At 52.7% G+C, this 21316-nt stretch overlaps 1 protein-coding gene across 1 annotated transcript; it reads left to right on the forward strand.

Moving 5' to 3' along the window:
- Window positions 1–11: 11 nt before the first annotated feature.
- On the forward strand, window positions 12–20779 carry FAM234A (family with sequence similarity 234 member A). The gene is made up of 12 exons (XM_061993959.1): window positions 12–76; window positions 7063–7371; window positions 8386–8502; window positions 8685–8873; window positions 12596–12726; window positions 14934–15063; window positions 15510–15648; window positions 15926–16066; window positions 16309–16387; window positions 16805–16957; window positions 17700–17802; window positions 18132–20779. Exons 2-12 carry the CDS (start codon window positions 7107–7109, stop codon window positions 18341–18343), a joined length of 1659 nt encoding a protein of 552 aa, XP_061849943.1. The 5' UTR covers window positions 12–76; window positions 7063–7106; the 3' UTR covers window positions 18344–20779.
- Window positions 20780–21316: the final 537 nt, after the last annotated feature.

Here is a 21316-nt window from a genome sequence, read left to right on the forward strand (position 1 = left end):
GGAAGCCGTCGCCCGCCTCAGCCGTCACTTCCCTCGGCAGCCGGCGGCGGGCGGAGGCGGGAGCGGCGCGCACGGGGTGAGTGAGGAGCGGGGAGGGAGTCGCGGCCGCCCCGGCCCCCTGGAGCTGCGAGGGGGCGGGGGGAAAGGAGCTCCGAGCTGCCAGAAGCCGGTGTGTCGGCCGGGTGCCGGCGGGCAGGGGCTGGCGGTGGGGCCGAGCCCCGCTCCCCCGCGCTGCGCCGTCAGAGAACCGCGGCTGCCCGACGCCTCCTCCTGCGCCCGACCCAGCCGTGCCGCTGGGCCCTGCGGCCTCAGGGCGTTGCTGGCCGTCTTCGTCAGCCCAAGGAGTTGCCCCGAGCCGTGTTAAGAAGCCTGGGCGGGTGTTTAACGCCCTTTGCCGAAGCGCAGGGCCGTTGCTGCAGTCCCCCCTGGGTCAGAGGCAGCGTGTGCCGGCGGGTTGCTGCGCCTGGCCTGGGGAGGTGCTTGTGGGCACGGGGCTGTATTTCAATCGATAGAAACACCTCTGCAGGTGAGGCTGGGCTGGGTGAACACTAGAGCTCCTTTCCAGCCCCCACCGTTCATGATTCTATGAGCCAGAGCTCAGCACACAGCCTCCCACACGCAGCCTGGAGAGGATCCAGTCTCTCCTCAGCAGGCCACGAGCCTGGTCTGCAGGTGGGAATTGGAGCCTTTCCTGCAGAGAGAGAAAACAAAACGCTCCAATGTGTTACATTCCAATCTCCTTCCTTATTTTGGAAAGCTAAAACCTCTTTCCTGCTGCTGGGAGTCGCAGCCTGCCCTGCAGGGAGGGATGGATCAGTGTGGCTGGAGCCAGCCTTCCCCAAGTGCCAGGGCAGAATCAGGCCCCCCAGGTGCTGGCTGTGAGGGGGAATGGCCTGTGAAAGAGCTTTCCTCTGTGTAGGAGAGGACAATTCCATTTCAGGGTAGAGAAAGGAGGTTTCTGATAAGGACAGCAGCAGCTGGAGGAAGGCTGTTGTTTCATGGTGCCATAAGCTTCTCTAGGCTGTGCTGGAAGAACTCAGCACAGTTTGTGACCTCGTGGAACAAGTGTTCTACTTCCAGACAAAAACTGCACTTTCTCTTTTGTCTTTTTAAATAAACTGGTGTAAAGTGTCCACAGCTTCTTGCAAAGGGTTTTCATGCACTGAGATCTCTCCCAAATCCCGAGTGTGGTAGATCTCTGGGCTTTCTCTGGAGGTTTCCAAACCCTCCTGGACACGTTCCTGTGTGACCTGATCTAGGTGGGACCTGCTTTGGCAGGGGGTTGGACCAAATGATCTCTAAAGGTCCCTTCCAACTCTACCATTCTGTGATTCTATGGAGAAGTCTCTGTGCTTGTGACACAGTGGGGATCCTCATGGGTGAGGTGGGGGTGTCCCTGAGGTGGGACATGCTGCTCTTGGGGTTGACACACGGGATCTGCAACAGCTGAGGAGGATGTGAAGCCTGTAAGTTCTGGGATGATGTATGACACATATTTCTGCTGTTTGGTTGTTGTGACTGGCCTAACCTATAATGGGTTCCAGGCAGCTTTGCAGCTTTCATGCTGCTCTTCCCACTGCTCTCTTGGCTAAAGTTCTGGGTTGTGTTTTTACTCTTGGCTCGAGCCTAACACTTGACTAGTGAAAATTGCCCTGGGAAGGACTTGTCTCTTACCAATGGCACATGTATATCACATTCTAAAGTGATGTTTGATCGTGCTCTGGAGGAGTTTCTGCTGTGAATGCTTCAGTGGCACGTGGTGGGTCTGCACCAGAGGGTTAAGTGTCATTTAAGAAGAGCCTGATGTTTTGAAGAGACCAGAGGCAGAATAGCAAAAAGGGAGCTGTGGAGCACAATGCAGGTATTTCTCCTAGCTGGGTGCTTGTGTGGTCTGGGTTAGAGGTTATGTCCTCACAAAGGGCTTTAGGGACACGAGCAGGAGCAGAGGTGGGCAGGGGATGGTCTCCTCCAGGCAGCTCTCCCTGGCTGTGACGCATCGGGAAAGAGTGATGAGCTGCAGATGACCCAGCTAAACGACACTCTTGTGCAGTCTGAGCACGAGTCTGAGCATATTTGGAGTGGAAAATCTCTTTTGAGGGGGAAATCTTACGTGTTGTTCCCTCTTGGCTTGACCCTGATGTAAGTGGGACTACTGAAAGGGGAGAAAATGACCCACTAATGTCTTAATGTTGCAGCAGGTGAGTGAGTGAGAGCTCGGGGAGTTTGCTGCAGCCACAAAGGGAATGTTGCATCCTATTTAGAGCAGAGCTTGGAAGCTGTTTTATCATTATTGATGGCAGCTTAGGCCTTCAACAATTTCTGGCTGGCTGGAAAGAAACCTGTAAGGTGACTCAACCAAAGAGAAGCAGCAAGAGAGGCAAACGCTGTGTTTGGTTTCCTAAAACGGCTGGTTCAAACCTCGTTCCAGCGTTCTGTGAGAGACATAAACCTGCCAAACATCCAATCTCAAGCTCTGAGATATTGTTAGGAGTTTTCCAGGAAGAACTGGTGCTTGGTGAGATTACAGATGCTGTGGTTTGGTGGTTTGTGTGTGGAAAAATGAGTTCAAAGCTTTCCGTCGCTGTGACGCTTCGGTGGATTCTGGCAGCGGGTTCGTAGCTCTGGCTGTAGGTGGTTCTCTGCTTGTCAGGTGGTTCTGGCTGACTGGTGATGAGGGTTTGTGTCTTGGATTTGGCTGTGGCTCGGTGCTAATGGCTTGCTGCACGAGTTTCACTGGTTTGGTTCAGATCAGGTCTGTATGTCTGCACTGGAGCTTCGGGAGAAGAGGAAAGTGACTCGCCTGTGAAGGTGAGTAAAGCTGCGTTTGGCCTGAGCACAGTGTTGTTGCTGCAGGGCAGAAAATGGTCCTTCTCCTTGGCTTTGATGGGAAACTTCTCCTACCCCATCCATTGCTGGGGACAAGCAGCCTGTAAAGCTTGGGCAGCGATGGAAGTTCATACTCCAAGTCCTCTTGGCTGATGTGCCACTCCTTGGGCTGTGTGGATTCAGTTTGAGCCCATCATGTGTGGTTCCTGATTATTTCCCTTTCTGTGAAGTCTTTCTGCCTCATTTTCTCCTGCTGAGGCCTCCCATCCCCGAGCAGAGAGCTGGTGCTAGGTCCAGGATGTAATGCATGCAGTGTGTGTTAATAATGCAGCAGCCCAGGATCCTGTTTCCTCGCAAGGTTGAACTTGTCAGCGAATTATTTTGTGTCCTCCTCCTACCAGAAGACAAAATGCAGGCTGTTAAGAGGACAGTGAAATCATCTCAAGTGCACACTATCATTTTCTGCTTGTCTTCAATTAAACTGATTACCAGACCTCTTTGTTGTGGAGGGCTCAGGCCGTTTCACGTGCTGCCAGCATGTTCTTTGGCAGCAGCGAGCGATGGGATTTCCTGCATTGTTGGAGCCTTTTACCACTGACCTTTGTTGTCATCCTTCTGGCACTGCTTCTGCTCTGGCAGGGCTGCAAAGGGCATTATTCAAACCCTGAAAGAAAGAGAAAGAATTGCTTTAAAGGCATTGAGAGCTCTTTGTAGTTGGTGGCTCCCAGGGTCATTGCTGCTAAAGAAGGGGAATTGCTGGGGCTGTCAGGATAATTGCCACTCTTCTTATTGTTCTCATCCCAGTGTGGATGACAGTGGTGTGATTTATAGTGAGTCACAGAAATATGTCTTCCATCAGTGTTAGGATGGTGTCCCTTTTGGACTGAGTGGGCAGAAGCCTGGCTTTGCCTCTCCTCAGCAAGCCTCATTGGTGCTGGAAGCACTTGGCTGTGACCTGGAGGTTTCCTGCCTCCCTACTGGGGGGCTGTGGAGGGCTCTGCTGGAGCCCTGTTGCAGCCTGTGCTGTGGATGCTGGTTACTGCAGCATTCCAGAAGATGTCCCTCTCCCTGCTGCTGGAGACAGAGGTGCCAGAGATGCATGAGCTGGCAGCCTCCCCACAAAGGAGCTGCTGCAGCCCGTTCCTGCTGCCATCCCCTATCGCCATCGCTGCAGTTGCTCTGCTCTGGTAAATCATTTGCTCATGCTGTGCCCAAGGCCTTGGACCTTGGACCTACTGAGGCTCTGATGCTCACAGAGCAGTGCTTGGCTCACCAGCATGATGGCCGGGTCAAGAGGGGAAGGGCTGAATGCATAACTCTTGCCTTTTCCATCTGGAGCCTGCCTGGCCTCGTCAGGTGCCTGCAGTTGCTCTGGAAACAGGCAGCTTGGTGAAGGTGTCTCTGCTGTTGCTGGGAGAGAGAGGCCAGTGCAGGGACACCAAGATGCTGAGGGGATGGAACATGTGTGTGAGGAGGAAAGGCTGCAGCCCTGGGGCTGTTCAGCCTGGAGAAGAGAAGCCTGAGCTCAGGGGCACCTCAGCAGCACTGACAAGTACCTAAAGGGTGGGTGTCAGCAGGATGGGGGACACTTTGTTCTGTGGTGCCCAGGGACAGGACAAGGGGTGATGGACATCAGCTGGGACACAAACAGTTCCACTCAAACACAAGGAGAAGCTGGTTTGGTGCTGAGGTGAGGGAGCCCTGGCCCAGGCTGCCCAGGGAGGGTGTGGAGGCTCCTGCTCAGGAGGTTTCCAACCCCACTTGGACACGTTCCTGTGCCCCTGAGCCAGGGGAAGCTGCTGGAGCAGGGGCTGGGGCTGCAGCAGCTCTGCAGGGCCCTTCCAGCCCCCACATTGCTGGGATACTGTGGCAGACTGGTGTGAAGGGCAAACGGAGCAAGATCTTCAGAATAAGACACAACTTGTACATTATTGATTTAATTACATTTGCTTGGTGTTGTGCAGCTTGAATTCAATTGTCTGGAGCGAGATCTTGTACTCGATGTGCTGTGGGAGAACAAATGCCAGAGTGCCTGGCTTGGAGTAAGTGTTTTGTAACTCCAGCCTTGTAAGTGCAGCCAGAGCTGAGGTTAGCCAGGGGACTGCCCACAGCGTGCCAGGCTTGTCCTGCTCACCCACTGCCTTGCCTGAAGCCTGTCCCCACTGGGATCTGTCCCCAGGAGAGAAGAGGCCTCTGCAGCTCTTCCCTGCAGTGGGACAGGGACAACTCAGCTGAGACCCCCCCTCCCAGTTGAGCTGCAGCCCCCTGAAGGAGCCTGACCTCCCAAGGGTGACTCACAGCGTGCTCCTTTGGACCTGTCCATGAACTTGGGTATACAACAAGCCCTGTTGTTGGAGTGGGAAGCCCAAGGTCTCTGCACTGTTCAAACTCTGCTGAGTTGAAGCTGTTTTCTTCTGGGGAAGTGAATGGTTGCAGAGGACAGCCCAGGCACGTGGCTGCTGGGGCATGGTCATGGAAAGCTGACTCGCTTGGCGTGTTTGTGTGATCTGATAGAGCCTTTTAGGACACTGCCATGTAGCTTTTTCCAAGGCTTACTGGAATGTGTTGTTCTTTATTTCTTCCTTTCTGCTGTTTTCTTTTTCACAAGCAGCACTATCAGAGGTTCTGTATCTCACACTGGGGTTTATTGTTGTTGTGGGTAATGAGGTACAGGCTTCTGTAACCAACTAGGGCTTCTTCTTCCCTTTTCATTACAAATTAGCACAGAAACCCTCTGTTGTTGTAGCTGTAACTCCAGATTGTGATTTATAGCAGGAGAGACTAAAACAGCAGTTGATAGCTCTTCTTCCAATCTGATGAAATCAAATTTGCTTGGTTTTAGTCTCAGCTCGTGTTTTCTTTTTCCTCCAGGAGGGCAATGATCCCTCTCTTCCCTTCTGCAGGGCTGCCTTGCTAAACTTATGTTTTGGCTTGGCCTGGGCCAGGTTTTGGTAGCAGGGGGGCTACAGGGGTGGCTTCTTTAAACAAAGAGCTGCCACAAGCTCCCCTGTAGCTGCCAGGGCTGATGCCAGTCAGTTCCGAGATGGACCCAGAGCTGACCCAGGCCTGGCCAGTTAGTGACTGAGGTAACACCCCTGTGAATGCCTGAAGGGTGGATGGCTGAAGGAGGCTGTGACTGTGGGAAGCCCACACTGAAGCAGGTGCCTGGCAGGACCTGGGAGCCCGTGGGGAGAGAGGAGCCCAGGCCAGAGCAACTTTGCTGTCAGGGCTTGTGAGGGACTCAGGCTGGAGCAGTCAGTGCCTGAGTGCTGGAAGAGGGAGGGGTGGGTGGAGGTGGTTTAAGATTTGGTTTTATTTCTCACCTCCCTGTTCTGATTGTTCATTAATAAATCAAAGCCTTTTCTCCCCAAGTTGAGTCTGTTTTGCCCATGACACTAGTTGCTGAGTGATCTCCCTGTTCTCAACTCACAAACCTCTCGTTATATTTCTCTCTTTCTTGCCCAGTTGAGGAGGGAGAGTGATAGAACAACTTGATGGGCTTTAGGCACCCAGCCTGAGCTAAACCACCACAGCTTATCAAGGGGTTTCTCAGCTGAGAAGGTGTTGAACAGCTTTGGTTAGTTCCCATAGAGGAGACACTCCTGTTTGTTGCTCTCTCTCTCTTCTGTGGAAGATCAAGTTCTTGTTACAGTAAGCAGCAGCCCTAAGTTGGGATGTAAAGGTCACAGGTATTTCCTTCCATCTCTCCAGCCAGGAGTCAGGCTGACATGCCTAGGAGGTGGCAGGAAGGCTGTGCAGCAAAGGAGTGTCTTTTGTGAGACCTACAGGCCAAACTGTCCTTTCAACATAGAGGCTGCAGCCTTCTGTGTTCAGGTCTAACAGAGCTGATTTCCTCTGAAGAAGGAGGAGAAGGGGAAGAGAGAGGAGAAGGAAGAGAAGAAGGAGGACAAGAGAAAGGGGAAGAAGGAGGAGAAGGGGAACAAGGAGGAGGAGGGGAAGAAGGAGGAGGACAAGAGGAAGGAGAAGAAGGAGGAGAAGGGGAAGAAAGAAGGAGAAAAAGGAGAAGAAATAGTGCTGTTCCTGCAGCCCACAGTCTCTCACTGCTACTCTGTGTGGGAGACCTCCAGTGTTGTATCCAGCTCTGTGACAATACCCTGATTTGCTCACCTCCCCTTCAGTGTGTCCTGCCTGAGCACTGGGTAGTGCCAGAGCACTGTGATGGTGTTTCGGGGCAGCTCCCAGACTCGTCTTTAACCGCTCGTTGCGTTGTTGCAGGTGAAGAGGGAGCAGGGTGCCCCAGTACCCATGAATGAGCTGCGATGGATAACAAAGACTCAGAAGCTGAGATCCACCCTCTGAAGCCTGAGGATGTGAAAGTTCAGGAGAACCACGAGCACTTGGTGGAGAGGAGGATCGCCATCAAGCCGGCGTCGCGCCTGTCGCGCCTGTCCCGCTGGCGCACCGCCGCCTTCTTTGTCTCCTTGTTCCTCTGTCTCATCATTGTCTTTGCCTTCTCCTTCATCATTCCTTGCCCAGAGAGGCCAGTTTCAGAAAGAACGTGGTTCCAAACCTATGACAATGCAGGTGAGCTTGCTGCAGCGTGGTAAACATTTACCAACAGCCCTTTCTCCTCTTATCTGCCACGAGCTGGAACTGTGGGCCTCTGCCTAAGCGTGATCTGGAGCCAGGCCTGCAGGGATGCTGCCCTGGGGAGAGAGAGCTCTGAGTACCTGACCTGGATAAGCAGTGGGCTGCATAATTGGAGTGGCCTTCCAGGTGTTTACAGGCTCCAGTGGAGGAATTAGATGCTGCTCTGAAGCTCTAACGAGGTAGCAGGCTGGCCTCGTTTGGGGGAAGAAGAAATGGGGGAGGGTATCTGGATAAATCTTTGTTGAAGTTGGGTCTGTGAACTGTTCCCTTGCAGTTGGAGGTTTGGGGACAGGCCAGTTTTTAGTGGACAATTGTTTCTCTGTTGGTATGGATCTTAACTTTTCCCCATGGCTAATGGAAAGGGAAGGAGAGGAATCGCATCTTGTTAATTGCACCTTATTAACAGCATGAGTTTGTAGTTGCTTTAGTTTGCCCTTTTACTGCTCCCTGATGGATCAGCATTTGCTCCTGTGGCAGCTTTAATCTCATGTGCAGTGAGTGTGTGCTGTAAATGCAGAGATAACAGCAACAGGGACTGAACTTTGTGTGCTAATGGCAGAAATCCCAAGTTCTGCTGCCCTGAGCTGAGAGGGAAAAACGTGGAATATCTGGGGCTGGCTTTTGGGCTATTGGGCTATTTTTGTAATATTTCAACCCCACACCAAGGCTGGAGTTGTACTTTTTTCAACATTACTTCAAACTCTGGCTGCTTGGCCATAAATAAAGGACAAACCCTCTGGGGGATGTCAAATGTAAAAGCTGCTTTGGCACCGATTTCCTGCCCTTGGTACTTGTGGAGATGGCTTTTTTAATACAAAAGCCATTTTGTCCCAGTGTTACCAGTGTCAGGCAGTGAGTAGGTCTCCAGGAATTTGTGTTTTGCTCCAGCTAGCTCTGCTGTTGGCTCAGGCAATCCCCACCAACTCCTGCTTGTGATCTCTTTTACAGTGGCCTACCAGTTTCTTGCTATAGAAGACGTGAACGGAGACAAAGTGCAAGACATCATCTTTGCTTTCAAAGCTAGCAACAGCAGCAGCAGCTTCAACAGGTCCTGCCTGGATGAAGGTAGCTGATTCAGAAGCAAAGCCTTGTAGTAAAGGCTGGTCTTTGTCTTTTAGCTGTGATGAGGCTGCTGTGGGCCTGGGAGAGAAAACAGGGTTAGCTGGGTGGGGAGAGGGACCGGGTGAGGGCCGGCTCTCCAGTGGGGTGGTGTGAGCAGTGCTGCCTCTGACATCTCCTCTCCTCAGGTCTTCCTGCTCCCTGTGCCTTCGTTGCTGCTGTGTCTGGCACGAATGGCAGGACACTGTGGGAGAGGCCCACTGCTGAGGAGCTGGAGTGGCTGCAGTGTGGGCTGGAGCAGCTCGGGGGGCCCGAGGCCGCGGGCTGCCTGCTCCTGGGGAAGCCCGTGTCTCTGACCGCCCTGGACCTGCACACAGGTGAGTGCTGAGCACAGCCCCACGGCCACTGTGCTGCTTCCCTTCCTCACCTGCTGACCTTCACACCTGGGAGCTTGGGGATGCCAGCCTGACATGACTTGCTGGTACTTGAGCAGTGGCACAGGGTGTTGATTATGTTGCAAACTTTGCCAGGGCCATTCACAGGGCTGTTGAGAAGCACCTGTTCTCTCAGCCACTCTGTCCCAAAGGCTGGACTGCTGTGCTGGTTTGTGCTAGCCACTGTGCTGTAAGACCAACTTGAAACAGGAGAAGCAGTTACTAGCTGTGAGTGTTATTTTATACTCTCAGGGGCTGGATGCAAAGCTGCAGCTGCAGTGTTTCTGAGCCCTTTGCATGTGAGTGTTGGCAGTGCCTGCAGTGGCAAGGAAGGGCACTTCTAGGGATTTAATGGTTTTCAAGTCATCAAGGAGAGCACTTAGGACAAGTCCTTGAGAGTGTTTCAGCAGTACAGGATTTTGCCTGGTTCCTCTGGAAAACCATTTCTGAACCTATAGGTGGAGAAATCTTCAATGGCATATTGACTGTCTGGAGAGTTGGGCTGAGAAGGAACCTCCTGAGCTTCACCAAGGGCAAGGGCAGAGTCCTGCAGCTGGGGAGGAACAACCCCCTGCACCAGGACGGGCTGGGGGTGACCTGCTGGAGAGCAGCTGCAGGAGAGGGACTTGAGAGTGCTGGGGGAGAACAAACTGACCATGAGCACCGTGCCCTTGTGGGCAAGAAGCCAATGGCATCTGGGTGTGTGAAGAGTGTGGGCAGCAGGGGGAGGGAGGTTCTGCTGCCCCTCTGCTCTGCCTGCTGAGGCCTCAGCTGGAGTCCTGTGGCCAGTGCTGGGCTCCCCAGCTCCAGAGAGACAGGGAACTGCTGCAGAGAGGCCAGTGCAGGGACACCAAGGTGCTGAGGGGATGGAACATGTGTGTGAGGAGGAAAGGCTGCAGCCCTGGGGCTGTTCAGCCTGGAGAAACTGCTTCAGGTGGGGTGAGGCTGAAGCATACAGAGGATCTCATCTTCTTTATCTGGTATTGATCCCTCACACCCCAGTTTCCTAAAAACTGGAAGAAGGAACTAGCAAGAGGTATAGCTGTTAGGGAAAATCTAGTGTAGCCTTTAATTGCTAGTGTAGGTGGAAGTGAGGGCACACACACACAGAGCTAGAAAGCTTGTGTACCAACTGAGATACCTTAGCAGCATTTCTCTCATCAGTAGCCTTTAGCACAGGTTATTTATAGACTATTAATGATGAAGTAGTTGCTTTGAGGTCAAAGTGTAGGAAGGTGGCTGCTGAGCCAAAGGCAAGAAACTGAAGAGAGCTATAAAGATAGAGCACTAGCAAGGAGAGAAGGAAGCAGGTTGTGGCACAGGTCACTGCAACAGTGCTGTAAAGAAAACACTCCACAGATAAACTAAAAGCAAGTGCTGAAAAACTGCTTCAGATCCAGAAGTGAATAGCCCAGAAGATGAGGTATTTGCTACCTTTTTGATATTAAGAAGATTAAAAGGGGTTTCTTGGCACAGTTGACTTTTACTGGAGGTCAGGAGGGCAGCTCAGAATCAAATGTATTTAAATGGGCTAAATGTATTTAGAGGGGCAAAGTCTGACTTACATCACATTGTGCTAAAAACAGAAGCTAGAACAATCTTTGGCTGTTACTGATTCATTGTGGTGGAGAACTGGTGAGATTGCAGGGCTCTCAGGCTGTCTAGCCTCTGTCTGTAGGAAGAGCTGAAGGAGAGGCAGGGAGATGATCATCTGAAAGGGTCTGATGTGGTTTTGATCTTTAAATGCTGATAAACATGGTGTTTATCAATTGGAGCTGTGTTCAGTCTTGTTTTCTTCATTGCCAGAAGAAGTGACCTAAGCAAGCCAGAAGGAAAGTGTAGGATTGCAGGCTTCTGCCTGTGTGGGACATCTAACATTCCTGCATGTTTATCTTGCAAGCAAACTGGGACACAAGAGCTTAAGATTAGCTGTTCCAGGTCAAAGCAAAAGTCTGTGTAGTTGTGTATTCCATCTCTGCCAGGGCCAGAAGCAGAGCCTGGAGGAAGAGTGTTTTGTTACACCCTCTCTCTCCACCTTGTCCTCCAGCAGCTGCATTGGGAGCCCAGTGAGTTCAGGTCTTCTGAGGGATGTGACAGAAAGGGGAGCACGATGATGAGGTGCAAGAAATCACTGCAAGAAGCCAGAACTCTGACCTGGAGAATGGCTGACAGGGAGAGGAGTCTCTGTCGGCTCTGCAGCTGCTTGAAGTGGGGGCTGAACTCAGTCATCTGAGGCCTAACTTTACTATTGCTTCTGGCCCAGGAAAACCCCAGCCCTTTCACCCAGGTTAGATCTGCTGCCCAGGCACTGCTCTGATTTCCAGCTCAGCCCTGGGGAAGTGTGTAGCACTCTAGGTGTGGGACAGGATGTGCTGGAGCAGGAGGGGACTGGTTTCACAGTTCCTGCTCCTTGGGGGTTGTGTTAGAGCATGAATGCTCCTCAAGTCCTTTGTGTTGAGTCCATCTCACTGTTGCCTGTCTCTATGAAGTCAGGCTGTGCTTTGAAGAGGCTAAGATGCAGTCTCCAAAACGATATCCACTGCCTAACCAGCACAGAACAGAACCTTATGCATGGAAATGCAGAGGATATAGTCACTTCAGTCCTCTCCTTCCTTTGCCTGCTGGTTTTCTTCAGGGCTAAAACTCCTTCCCTTGCCATGATTTCCTTGGGGCATTCTTCTACTTCACATCTGTTGCCATAGCAACGAATCCAAGTCTTTTTTTTTCCCCCCAGTGTTTCAGTAAAACCTTTGGAGGAACCTTGCTGGAAATAGAACCTGCCTTAAATTATTGCACACAGCTTCAGGTAGTAATTCCTTGGCCTTCAGTACAACTGCCTTCCTGACAAAGAGCAGATGATTACTTAGCATCCCTGAAATGATAATTGCTGTCTGTGATGCTGTTTAAAGGGAGGGGAAGGTGAACACCTAGTTAGTCACTGAAGTCTTAAAAAGTAAAGCCCACCAGCCTCCCTCCCTCACTAAACTCCACTGCAAATTCCACTGGGCAGTGACTGGGAAGTGGCCAGCAGCCCTGGGCAGAGTGGGTGCAGTACAGCCACCCAAGTGGCCTGGAGCTGTTGAATAGAAACTCTCCCACACACACACCATATTTTGAAAGCCAAGGCTCTGCTGCCCCTATTTGCAGACAAGTTGGAACAAGCTCTGTGTGTTCTTTGAACAAGAGGGAGGTGGGGTGTGAGCTGAGTGGAGGCTCACATCTGCAGGAGGCACGTTGCAGCAGAAGAGGCTCTGTTGGGAGTAGCTGCATCTGTTGTGGTCAGAATTGAGCTGCTTTGTGGTCTCCAAATGTCTGAGCAGATTTAAGGGTGCAGCAGCAAGGTTTTAGGTCACCAAAAGAAGAGGATTCTGCGTGCCATGAAGGTGCTGGGAAGGTGGTTAACCTGAGGCCCGAGGAAGGCAAGCTGTTCTTTGTGCCCAGGGTGCTTGGGTGCTTTTGGGCAGGCAACTAGAGTGACTTTGTAAGCTTAAGCTCAATTTAAATGCAGAACTGCAAAGGAAGCACTGTGATGAGTGTAAATGTGACTGGCTTGTGGTGCTGATGGGCTGTAAAAGGCTGCCTAATGCAAAGCACAGGGAGGAGTTCAAAAGCCTTTCAAGCCTAAAGTGCCTTTTAGTGAATGTTTCCCAATAACTGTGTTCCAGGGGAGGTTCAGTGGAGACAGTCCAGTGACTTTGGAGCTAATTATACCGTGCTGACCCCCGTGTCAGTGATTCCAGATGTGGATAGTGATGGAGTTCAGGACCTGATCATCTTTATTGCTACAGGAGACCAGGTATGTCACTCTGAAGCTCTGAGCAACTCAGTGGCAGGACCACAGGGGATGGCAAGAACACTGTTTATTTCCATCTTGGAGGAAGTGTCCAGAGGCCTCTGCTATCTGTAGGTTTGGGAGTAGATTCTTTCCCACCCTGCAGAGATGAACTCCCAACTCAATGCAAGTGTTTTCAGGTAGGAAGAAGCTGATGAGGAATCCCTCCCCCCTTGCAGCCTGTGCTGCTCACTACATCTTCCCCAGCCCTGTGTGGAAGGGAGCTGAGGCAAGATGAGCTTGCAGTTTTTCTGGGGCTGTGCTCAGAGAAGTGGAAGTGAACACACCCTGGCAGGTTTGGCTCCCAGATCCAAGCAGTGCTGACAGCCAGCACTTCAGCAGCGCTGCTGCTGCTCAGGCTGCTGCCAGGGTCCTGCTTTCCAGGGCTCTTCCCCTTTGACTTGGGGTGGTTTAGTGAAATAGCTGCTAGTGGTTGTGTTATCTCCCTTCCAGCATTGCTTTTCCCATTTCTCAGAGGGGCCAAGTCATGTAGCTGAAAGTGGTTTTCCACTCAGCCACCTGCAGCCCATGTCTTGTGTAAAGCAGGGGGTGTGTTTCCCTCCAGCTCTGCTGGGAGGAGCAGGAGCCCTGTCCTCACCATCCCAGAGCATTCCAGCACAAATAGGGTTTTGCTGGCCAAGGCATTGTTGTTGCCAGAGTCATCAGTAATTTTATCCTCTTCAACTCCTACATTTCTCTTCTGTTTTCTTTGCTCCCAGCCTTTGCTGTCCCAGAGACTTCCAGAGATATTTCTTTCCTGTTGTTATTTTTAAACCTTCTGTGGCCAGAAACTGTTTGAATGTAGCCTCTGTTCTGCAAGGCTGCCTCTGGTTTGTTTTCCATTTAACCTCTCTAGCTATCTTGGTATGAAATCCCTCCCTCCAGACTTGGCAAGCACTCTGTCAACTGAAGTTAAAAGTACATTCTTGGTCTTGGGAGAAATCATGCAAAATGTAGGGAGCTGGAGGGGAGGCTCTGCAGCTTGGAGAAAGGGAGAGGCATAGCTGAGGCAATTAGCTCTGTGGCTAACAAGGGCTGAAGCTGAAGGTGCCATTCTGCTGCTGTTTCTGAGATGGCAGAGCTCTGAGCTCTGTGGGGAAGGATTTGTTTGTGCAGGAGGTTTAGGCAACAGCTTTTTCTGAGCCTTACTGACCCCCACCTGCTGCAGACTTTGGCATGAACACACTGGGGAAAGCACAACGTTTTCCCCCCCATAGCAGCACACAGAGGTGCTGAGCAATGTGCTGTGCATTCTCAGTCCCTCCTTCTCACACCTGTAGCTGTTTCTGTCCCAGGGCAGCTGCTGAAGGTGAAGCTGGCTTACAAGAGCTGGAATGTGTCTCCTCCCAGTGCAGAGGCTGGGAACAGCTGGTGGATGCATTGCTCATGTGTTGTTTTCCCTCTCCAGCTGTGTTCTTCATTCTTCCCAGCAAACTCCATCCATTATTCACCTGCCCAGCTCTCCAGATTCACTTTGAGAGCAGCAGATTGCCTTCTCTTTCCCAGGCCCTGTCTCTGAAGGAAGAGGGAAGGGTTCCTGCCTGACTCAGTATCTCAGAGGGATGTTGTTTCTCTGATCTTTCCCTGGTGTTCAGTGCTCTCCCCAGACCCTGACTGTTACCCAGACATTTGACTCTGATCCTGGCTTTAGCCTGTGTTCTCCTAGGTGAAATGGTTTTAGTGGCTTCTGTTATCCTGCACAAAGAATATAAAGAAACCTGTCAGCTCTTTTCTCCCCTTGGACTCATGGCAGCCTTAGGAGTAGCAGATCAGGGCATTTAACCTTCTTAGCAGAGCTGCCACGTGAAGCCAGGTTTCCCCTGTGTCCATATGCTGCTTGTTTCTGCCTTTAGGTCCTCTCCATCGTTGTCACTGCTCAGCAGGCTTGAATTGCTTGTCCTTAGCAGAGCTAGAGCTTGCTCTTTGGTGGTTTCAGCCTGCAGGGGAGGTGGTTGGCAAAGGTAATAAAATCTCAGGGCAGCGGTTTTCATCATCTAACTCGTGCCCACACTTCCAAAACCAGGGAGAGACTTTTCATCCAAGCCTGTGCCGTTCCCATGCAGCTGCTGGGAGGCTTTGGGAAGCACTCGAGTTGGAGCAGGAGCAGTGCAATGCAGCTTTAACCTCTTTTGGTTTGAGGTTTGTGTTTTTTTAATCCTTTCCTTGTGTAGATTAAGACCTTCATCCATTCAGGGAAAACTGGCAAACAGATTGGCTCTGCAGGAAGCCTGAAGGTGGATGGAGAAGCTCGTTATGTCAGGCTGAAGCTGGACTCCTCCTCCTACTTCCTTTTCTATACAGGTACAGCTCTGTGTGTGGGTTCAGTCTGACAGAGTGAATGCAACTGTGAGTTCAGGGGTACTAAAGTTGTCTGAAAGAGTGGTTTGCATTCTGTGTGATGCTTTCACTCTGCTATTCAAGGCCAAGAGAAGGGCTGGGAGGGGAGCTGCTTCTGCTTAAACTAAGGTTTGTTATGTACCATAGTAACTTTACTGGGAAAGGGTGAGGAATGTAAGGTTTAGATAGCCATTCCTAGCACATGATTACCATGGAACACTTGGATTATGAACAGATGAAATATTAAAAGCATATGAAAGCAGGCTTGAGTCAAAAATACTGCCTCAACTGTGATGCAAGCCCTAAAAATACAGTTGATCTGCCAGAGCTGGGAAATGGTAGAGTTCAGAGCAAGGGCAGGAGAACTTCTCTCCCTCATTCCTCCTTTTTCTGTTGTTGCTGTTGCACAGAAAGCTCTGTCTATGCATATTCCCTGAAAGATCTCTACACTGCAGCAACTGGGATGGAAACAAAGCTTCCCAGCCTGGAGCAAGATCCTCAGTGGGAGAAGAACATCGACCCCACCACGCACCTCCTGTCCCTTCCCAGGTGTGTCTTGGTTGCTGCTGGAGTGTCCCTGACAGGATGGCCTGTTGTGCTGGGCCTTTGTTCTTTCCTGGCTATGTGGCTTTTGGACTAGGAGCACATCTAAAGCTTGGGGAGAGGCCTGGTGTTGGTGGCCTGGTCAGGGTTTTGCAGGAAAGGAGGGGGAAAGCAGATGAGGGGGCTTTCCTGTTGGCATTTACTGTGCAGGGAGAAAACCAAAACCCCACGGTGAAACCATCCACAGTCTAGAAAGTGTCATCATTTCTCTGTCCTTGCTCAGCTCTGGAGACATTCGTTACCTGGCAACAATTCCTGGGCAGTCAAGGGAGAACATCTTGGTGCTGAGCTCAGAGATGGCCTCACTGATCAGCTCACACAACCTTCAGGCTTTGTGGACCCTCAACGTGTCCCGTGTTGTCAGGTAGTGTCACCAGTGTGGGTTGGATGTGGCATTTGGGGGAGGCCAAAGCTTTGATTCTTCATTCTGTGCCTGCTGGGATATGGCTATCTTAGGACTGGGCTCAGAGCTGGGAGTGGTACCAGGCTAACCTGTAGTCCTTTACCAGGGAAGCTGTGGGAGGGGAGAGGCTGCTCTGAAGGAATCAGCTATAGCCAAGCCATTGGGGTCTGTTGTGATTTGTCCCTTCTCTCTCTTTCCCTTAGAGAGCCACTGCTTGGTTACTACAAACCTGATGTTCTTGGTATTGTCCTTGAGAGTGAAATTGGACCCAACAGGAAGAAGGTTTGAAATCTCTTCCTTTTAACTTCCCTTGTCTCTGCATGTCACAGCTCAGGCAGGCACTGAGTCGAGGACAGCTGGTGGGATGTGTTCCCTCTGGCTGATTTGAGGAAGCCTCAGGCTGGGAGAGAATCTCTTCCAACAGGTTCTTGAAGCTAGCTCAGGCAATTTTATTCTCCTCCCTGCAAGAGGCTTCAGTGACAGAGCTTTGAACCCCTTGAAATAGCTGCAAAAGCTGTTAACGTGGCCTGCCCCAAACCTCACAGCTCTGTGGTGCTCAGCTTCAAGTGCTTTCTTATCTTCCCATGTGTCAGATACTTGTTCTCATAGACTCTATGGGTTGGGGACAGCCGATTTGACTTCTCTCATGGTTTGTTGGAACTCTTTGGTAGAAGCTTGCTTTCCTTTCTCCCCTGCTAGGTTATGATTGTTGAGAGCAGGTCTGGAGCAGTCCAGTGGGACCTGATGCTGAACTCGAGGGCAGAGAGCCCTGGGCCAGCCAGTCTTTCCACTGCTGATCACCGATCCACCTTCCTCATCTGGGGGGAGTACCAGGGGCCAGGAAACGAAACGGTGAGTCCTGCTGCTGGTGGCTGCTCTCCTCCACACTCTTGTTGGCTGCAGCTGCCCCCTGCCCCCAGCAGCCACTCTTGCATCTGTCTGTGCCACTGATGCTGCTGTGGGGTTCTCTGAACAATCTGGTCTGCTGGAAGCAGGAAGAGCTCTGCCTGTGTTACTGGGGCCTCACAATGTCCACAGCAGGGTCTTTGCTAGCTGATGGTGGTGGCATCAGCAGCTTTTGTCATCCTCAGGCTGACCATGCAGAGAAAAGGAGCTTTAGTGGCTCTGTGAGCAAAGCCAGTGGTTTGCCCAGAGCCCTGCCCTGGTGTGGCACTGTAGGTGAGGTGAGAGGCTGCTGGCCTGGTACCCCTGAAGTTGCTGCTGTTTGGTCAGGAGCCTCCTGTAGCTGTAGAACATCTCCCTCTGCACCAAGGCAGCCTTGGAGGAAGCCCAAGCACCAGCTGAGCTTCCTGTGCTTTCCTCCCTAACTCTACCAGTCCTAAGGCAAAAATCTGTCTCCTGCCTGTGACAGACAGACCTGCTGCTTGCAGGAAGCTCGAGGTGGGGAGGAGAACCCCGAACAGTGAGCAACACCCCAGCATCAGTACTGGTGGCAACAGACAGGCTGAGTTGGGCACACGTGGACAAGTGGCTGACTGCAGGTCTTCTCTCGAGCACGAGCTGAGCCTGGTGCTGGCATTGTCTCTGGGGCATCCTGTGAGTCCATGTTCTCATAGTGTCCCCTTGCTTGCAGAGATCCAGAGCTCCTCTCCAAAAGCTGTATCTTTTCCATCCTTCCTACACTAACGTCCTGCTGGAGCTCCGCAACAGCACAGACCAGATCGTTGCCTTTGATGGTGAGTCCTCTCCTCTCCTCTCCTCTCCTCTCCTCTCCTCTCCTCTCCTCTCCTCTCCTCTCCTCTCCTCTCCTCTCCTCTCCTCTCCTCTCCTCTCCTCTCCTCTCCTCTCCTCTCCTCTCCTCTCCTCTCCTCTCCTCTCCTCTCCTCTCCTCTCCTCTCCTCTCCTCTCCTCTCCTCTCCTCTCCTCTCCTCTCCCCTCTCTCCTCCAGTGAAGAAGGGCTGGGAGGACACTGAGCTGCTGGTGCTTGGTGGGCACACAGGGCTGGGTCTGGTGGTCATCTGAGCAGAGAGACCTTACCCTGGGCTTTGCCCCTGCTCTGTTGCAGCCACGCTGTTTGAGCGGAGCCGCCACGCCTGCTACGTGCTGCTGAGGGGCCCTGGGCACAGCCAGCAGCCTGGGGCCGTGTCACTGATGAAGAGGAAGCTGAAGGAGGATGTGTGGGAGAGCAGGGTGCTGTGGCTGAGCCAGATCCCCACGGACAGCGAGCAGTACGTGCGGGAGCGCCTCTACAGGATGCGATTCCACAGCCGGGGGTGAGCTGCAAAGAGGGACAGAGGGAGGGCGAGCGGCTGCCCCGGGCTGGGCCTCCCCAGGCTGCCTCTCCTCCTCTTAACAAACCCAGTCCCAGACCCAAAGCACTGCTGGTGGGGAAGCTGCCCGCTGTCTGGGGAGGCCCAGGGCATCTGTCCTCAGAGCTGATGGGACTTGGCCACCACCCAAAGTGTCGTGAGCTCGGGGGAGAGGGGAAAGGGCTTTCCCCTCCATCCTGCGCCCACACGACTGTGCTGACTCAGCCTGTGTCTGCAGGGAGACACGTGCCTGCTGGGGATGCCAGAGCTGCTCCTTCCTTGGGTGCTTGTGTGAGGAGTGAAGCTTTGCTGTGTGGTGTTTGGTTTCCTTTCTGAGTCAGCTCTCCTGGCTGGGGGAGCAGCGCTTGGCTGCAGGTTGATTTGCCGTTGTCCTCTCCTGGCTCTGGGCCTCTGCTTTGGGGCCGTGGGCTGTGTGTAGCCACAGGCCCTGCTGATGTGGGTGGGTGTCACCCAGGCCAGCACAGCACAGGTTAAAGTATCATTCTACTTAGAAAAATGGCCTTTTCTGCTAAGGGCAGCCCCGTGTGCCCTACTCTGCAGTCACAAGCCTGCCCTTGTCTTGTCTCTGCTGTTTCCCCTCCAGCCAGGCTGTGCAGAGCTGGTGACGCAGAAGGGGAGCTGATCTCCCACCTTGTTTGTGCATCAATTTCCCCCCTGGCCCCAATCTGATTGTAGGTGATGGGAAAACCCCCCCTGAGCCCAGGCTGGCCGGTCCCTGACGGTACAGGCACCACCCCTCCTGCTGAATCTGAGGTGCCAGAGGATCTGGGACATTTTTTCAGAGTAGAATTGCACTTTAACCTTTCCTGGGAGCTGGATTTGCCACTCTAGGGAGCCCTGTACCCAAGTGGCAATGCCAGCTGCCCTGCAAACACTCATTTGAGCCTTGCAGCTGCTGAGGAGCCTTCTCCAAGCACTGTCCCCTCTGCCAGGAGGTGGGCAGGCTGGAAGACAGGCGTGAGCCACGCAGGGAAACAAAAGCAAAGCTCTCCAGAGAGCTCTGTGCTGCCTCTCTGCCCTTGGAACTGAAGTGATGGTGGCTGAGGATCTTGTGCTGCTTTCCCTGTGGATGGGTTGCTGAGTGAGGGTGATATCTGCCCTGGAGGCTCCTCTAGTGTGGTGTGTTTGCTCTGCCCTGTTCCTGGAGACTGTAGAAACAAAGGTGGAAAGCCTGGAAAACTGACTGGGCTGCTCAGTCCTGAAAGCTGCAGGTCCCCACACCAGCAACACTGAGACACCAGCCCCATTGGTAACCACTGAGCAGCCTCCTGATGGGGAGAGGACAGAACACACACACACCTCCCCCCAACAGCCACCTCTCCACTTTGCAGAAGCAATGCCTCCCTCCCTGGCCTCATCTCAGATTGTGCTGTGTGTAGAAACACTCTAGGATGGGAAGGCTGGGTTGTGTAGGATCAGGCATCAGGTTCCTCTCCTGTGCACTGGCTGAGGCTCCTCCCAGCCCTGCAGCAGGATGAGCTGCAGCCTCAGCAGGCTGCCTGGACATTTCCCTCTGCTCCCAGTGGCTGCCCAAAGGATGCCCTGGCTCCCTCTGCCCCTTGGGCCACAGCTCAGGCAGCTGAGGGGGCTGTGGGGGATGAGTGCTGCTGGCAGAGCACTCCACAACCCCAAAGCACTTTGCACTCAGTATGGTGGGTTCCCCCTCTCTGTTCTTCTCTTCCCCAGCTGCTTTCTGAGGGAGTCTGAGGGTGCAGGGAAGCTGTGTCCCAGCTTAGGTCACCTCTTAGCTCAGCAGGATGCAGCCCAGCAGCCCCACAAGGCCCTGTGCCAGTGTCACAGCCCCGTGGGGATGGCAGCAGAGCCTGGGCTTGCCTGCCCCTGGGAGGCTTTCCCACCAGGATTCCCCTGGCAGGGAGCAGAGTGCCTGGGCTGTATCCTCCCTGCAATCACACTCTCAGCCCTCTCCTCCTTCTGGTCCCTACCCAGTCCTGACCTTTCCCACAGAACGTTCTCTCAGGAGAGGTGGATCTTTGGCTTTGGGAGGGGCTTCGCTGCCTTTAAATTGTCCCATTAATGTTTCCAGGCACTTTGAAAACACAGATTTCCCCTTGGCAGCTCAGTGAAATGCATCAGTGCCAAACCAGCACCTTCTTAACAAAACCAGTCCTTTCTCTTCCCCAGCTTCTTGCCCTGTGTCATTGTGGGGGTTATTTCTTTGCAGTTATTTAATGAATGACTTTTGTGCCTTGATCCAATAACTCAGATGGGTGATGATGGCATAGATCACTGTGTTGTGTGTTAGTGTGGTTTTTAACACTGAGACTCTTGAGTTTGATTCTTTTAACTTATTGCAAATTGTGCCCTCCAGGACTTGGTCTAATCAGAATGGTTTCAATAAATCCTCTTTTGCATTGTTTGTAAACGCTGCCCTGCTCTTGTTTCTGCAGCCCCTGAGGTTATCAAAGGCTTTGGGATTGCCTTGGCAGCCCTTTGTGTGGTTACTCCAAGGCAGAAACTCCTCCCCTTATTTTAGGGAGGGATCCAGGTGTCCTGGTGATGGTTTGTTGCCTGGGCTGGCTGTGGCTCTGCCCCACTCCCTGACAGGACAAGTGAGGGTTGGAGGGAGGCTGGAGTTAGGTAATGCAGCCGAGTCCCTGTGGCCTGCCTGGGGCTCTGTGACCTGCTTTTACACCCCAGATTCCTGCTGGAGTGCATCAGTATGAAAATCTCCTGCCTGGGCTTGGATTTGGATCAAGCCTGAGGGAGCTGCGTGGCAGGAGCTGTCTCCTGGAGCGCGGGACCATCTGTCACTGCCAGGTGCCTGCCAGCACCGAGCTCCCTGGCTCCGTCCTGGCACCCAGGCTCTGCAGCTTCCCCTGCCCCACCACCCCTCTGTGTCCCTCCCAGCACTGAGCTGAGAAATACTTGCCTGCTCTGCACAGGGAAGGGTGCCATGGCC

This window comes from Colius striatus, chromosome 3 (genome assembly GCF_028858725.1).
Source record: "Colius striatus isolate bColStr4 chromosome 3, bColStr4.1.hap1, whole genome shotgun sequence".
NCBI classification, from domain to species: Eukaryota; Metazoa; Chordata; class Aves; order Coliiformes; family Coliidae; genus Colius; species Colius striatus.

Coding starts and splice junctions, on each gene's coding strand:
- FAM234A (XM_061993959.1), top strand. CDS start 7,107: ATGGATAACAAAGACTCAGAAGCTGAGATCCACCCTCTGAAGCCTGAG. Junction 8,503..8,684: donor CAGGTCCTGCCTGGATGAAG/GTAGCTGATTCA, acceptor TCCTCTCCTCAG/GTCTTCCTGCTCCCTGTGCC. Junction 17,803..18,131: donor CCAGATCGTTGCCTTTGATG/GTGAGTCCTCTC, acceptor GCTCTGTTGCAG/CCACGCTGTTTGAGCGGAGC.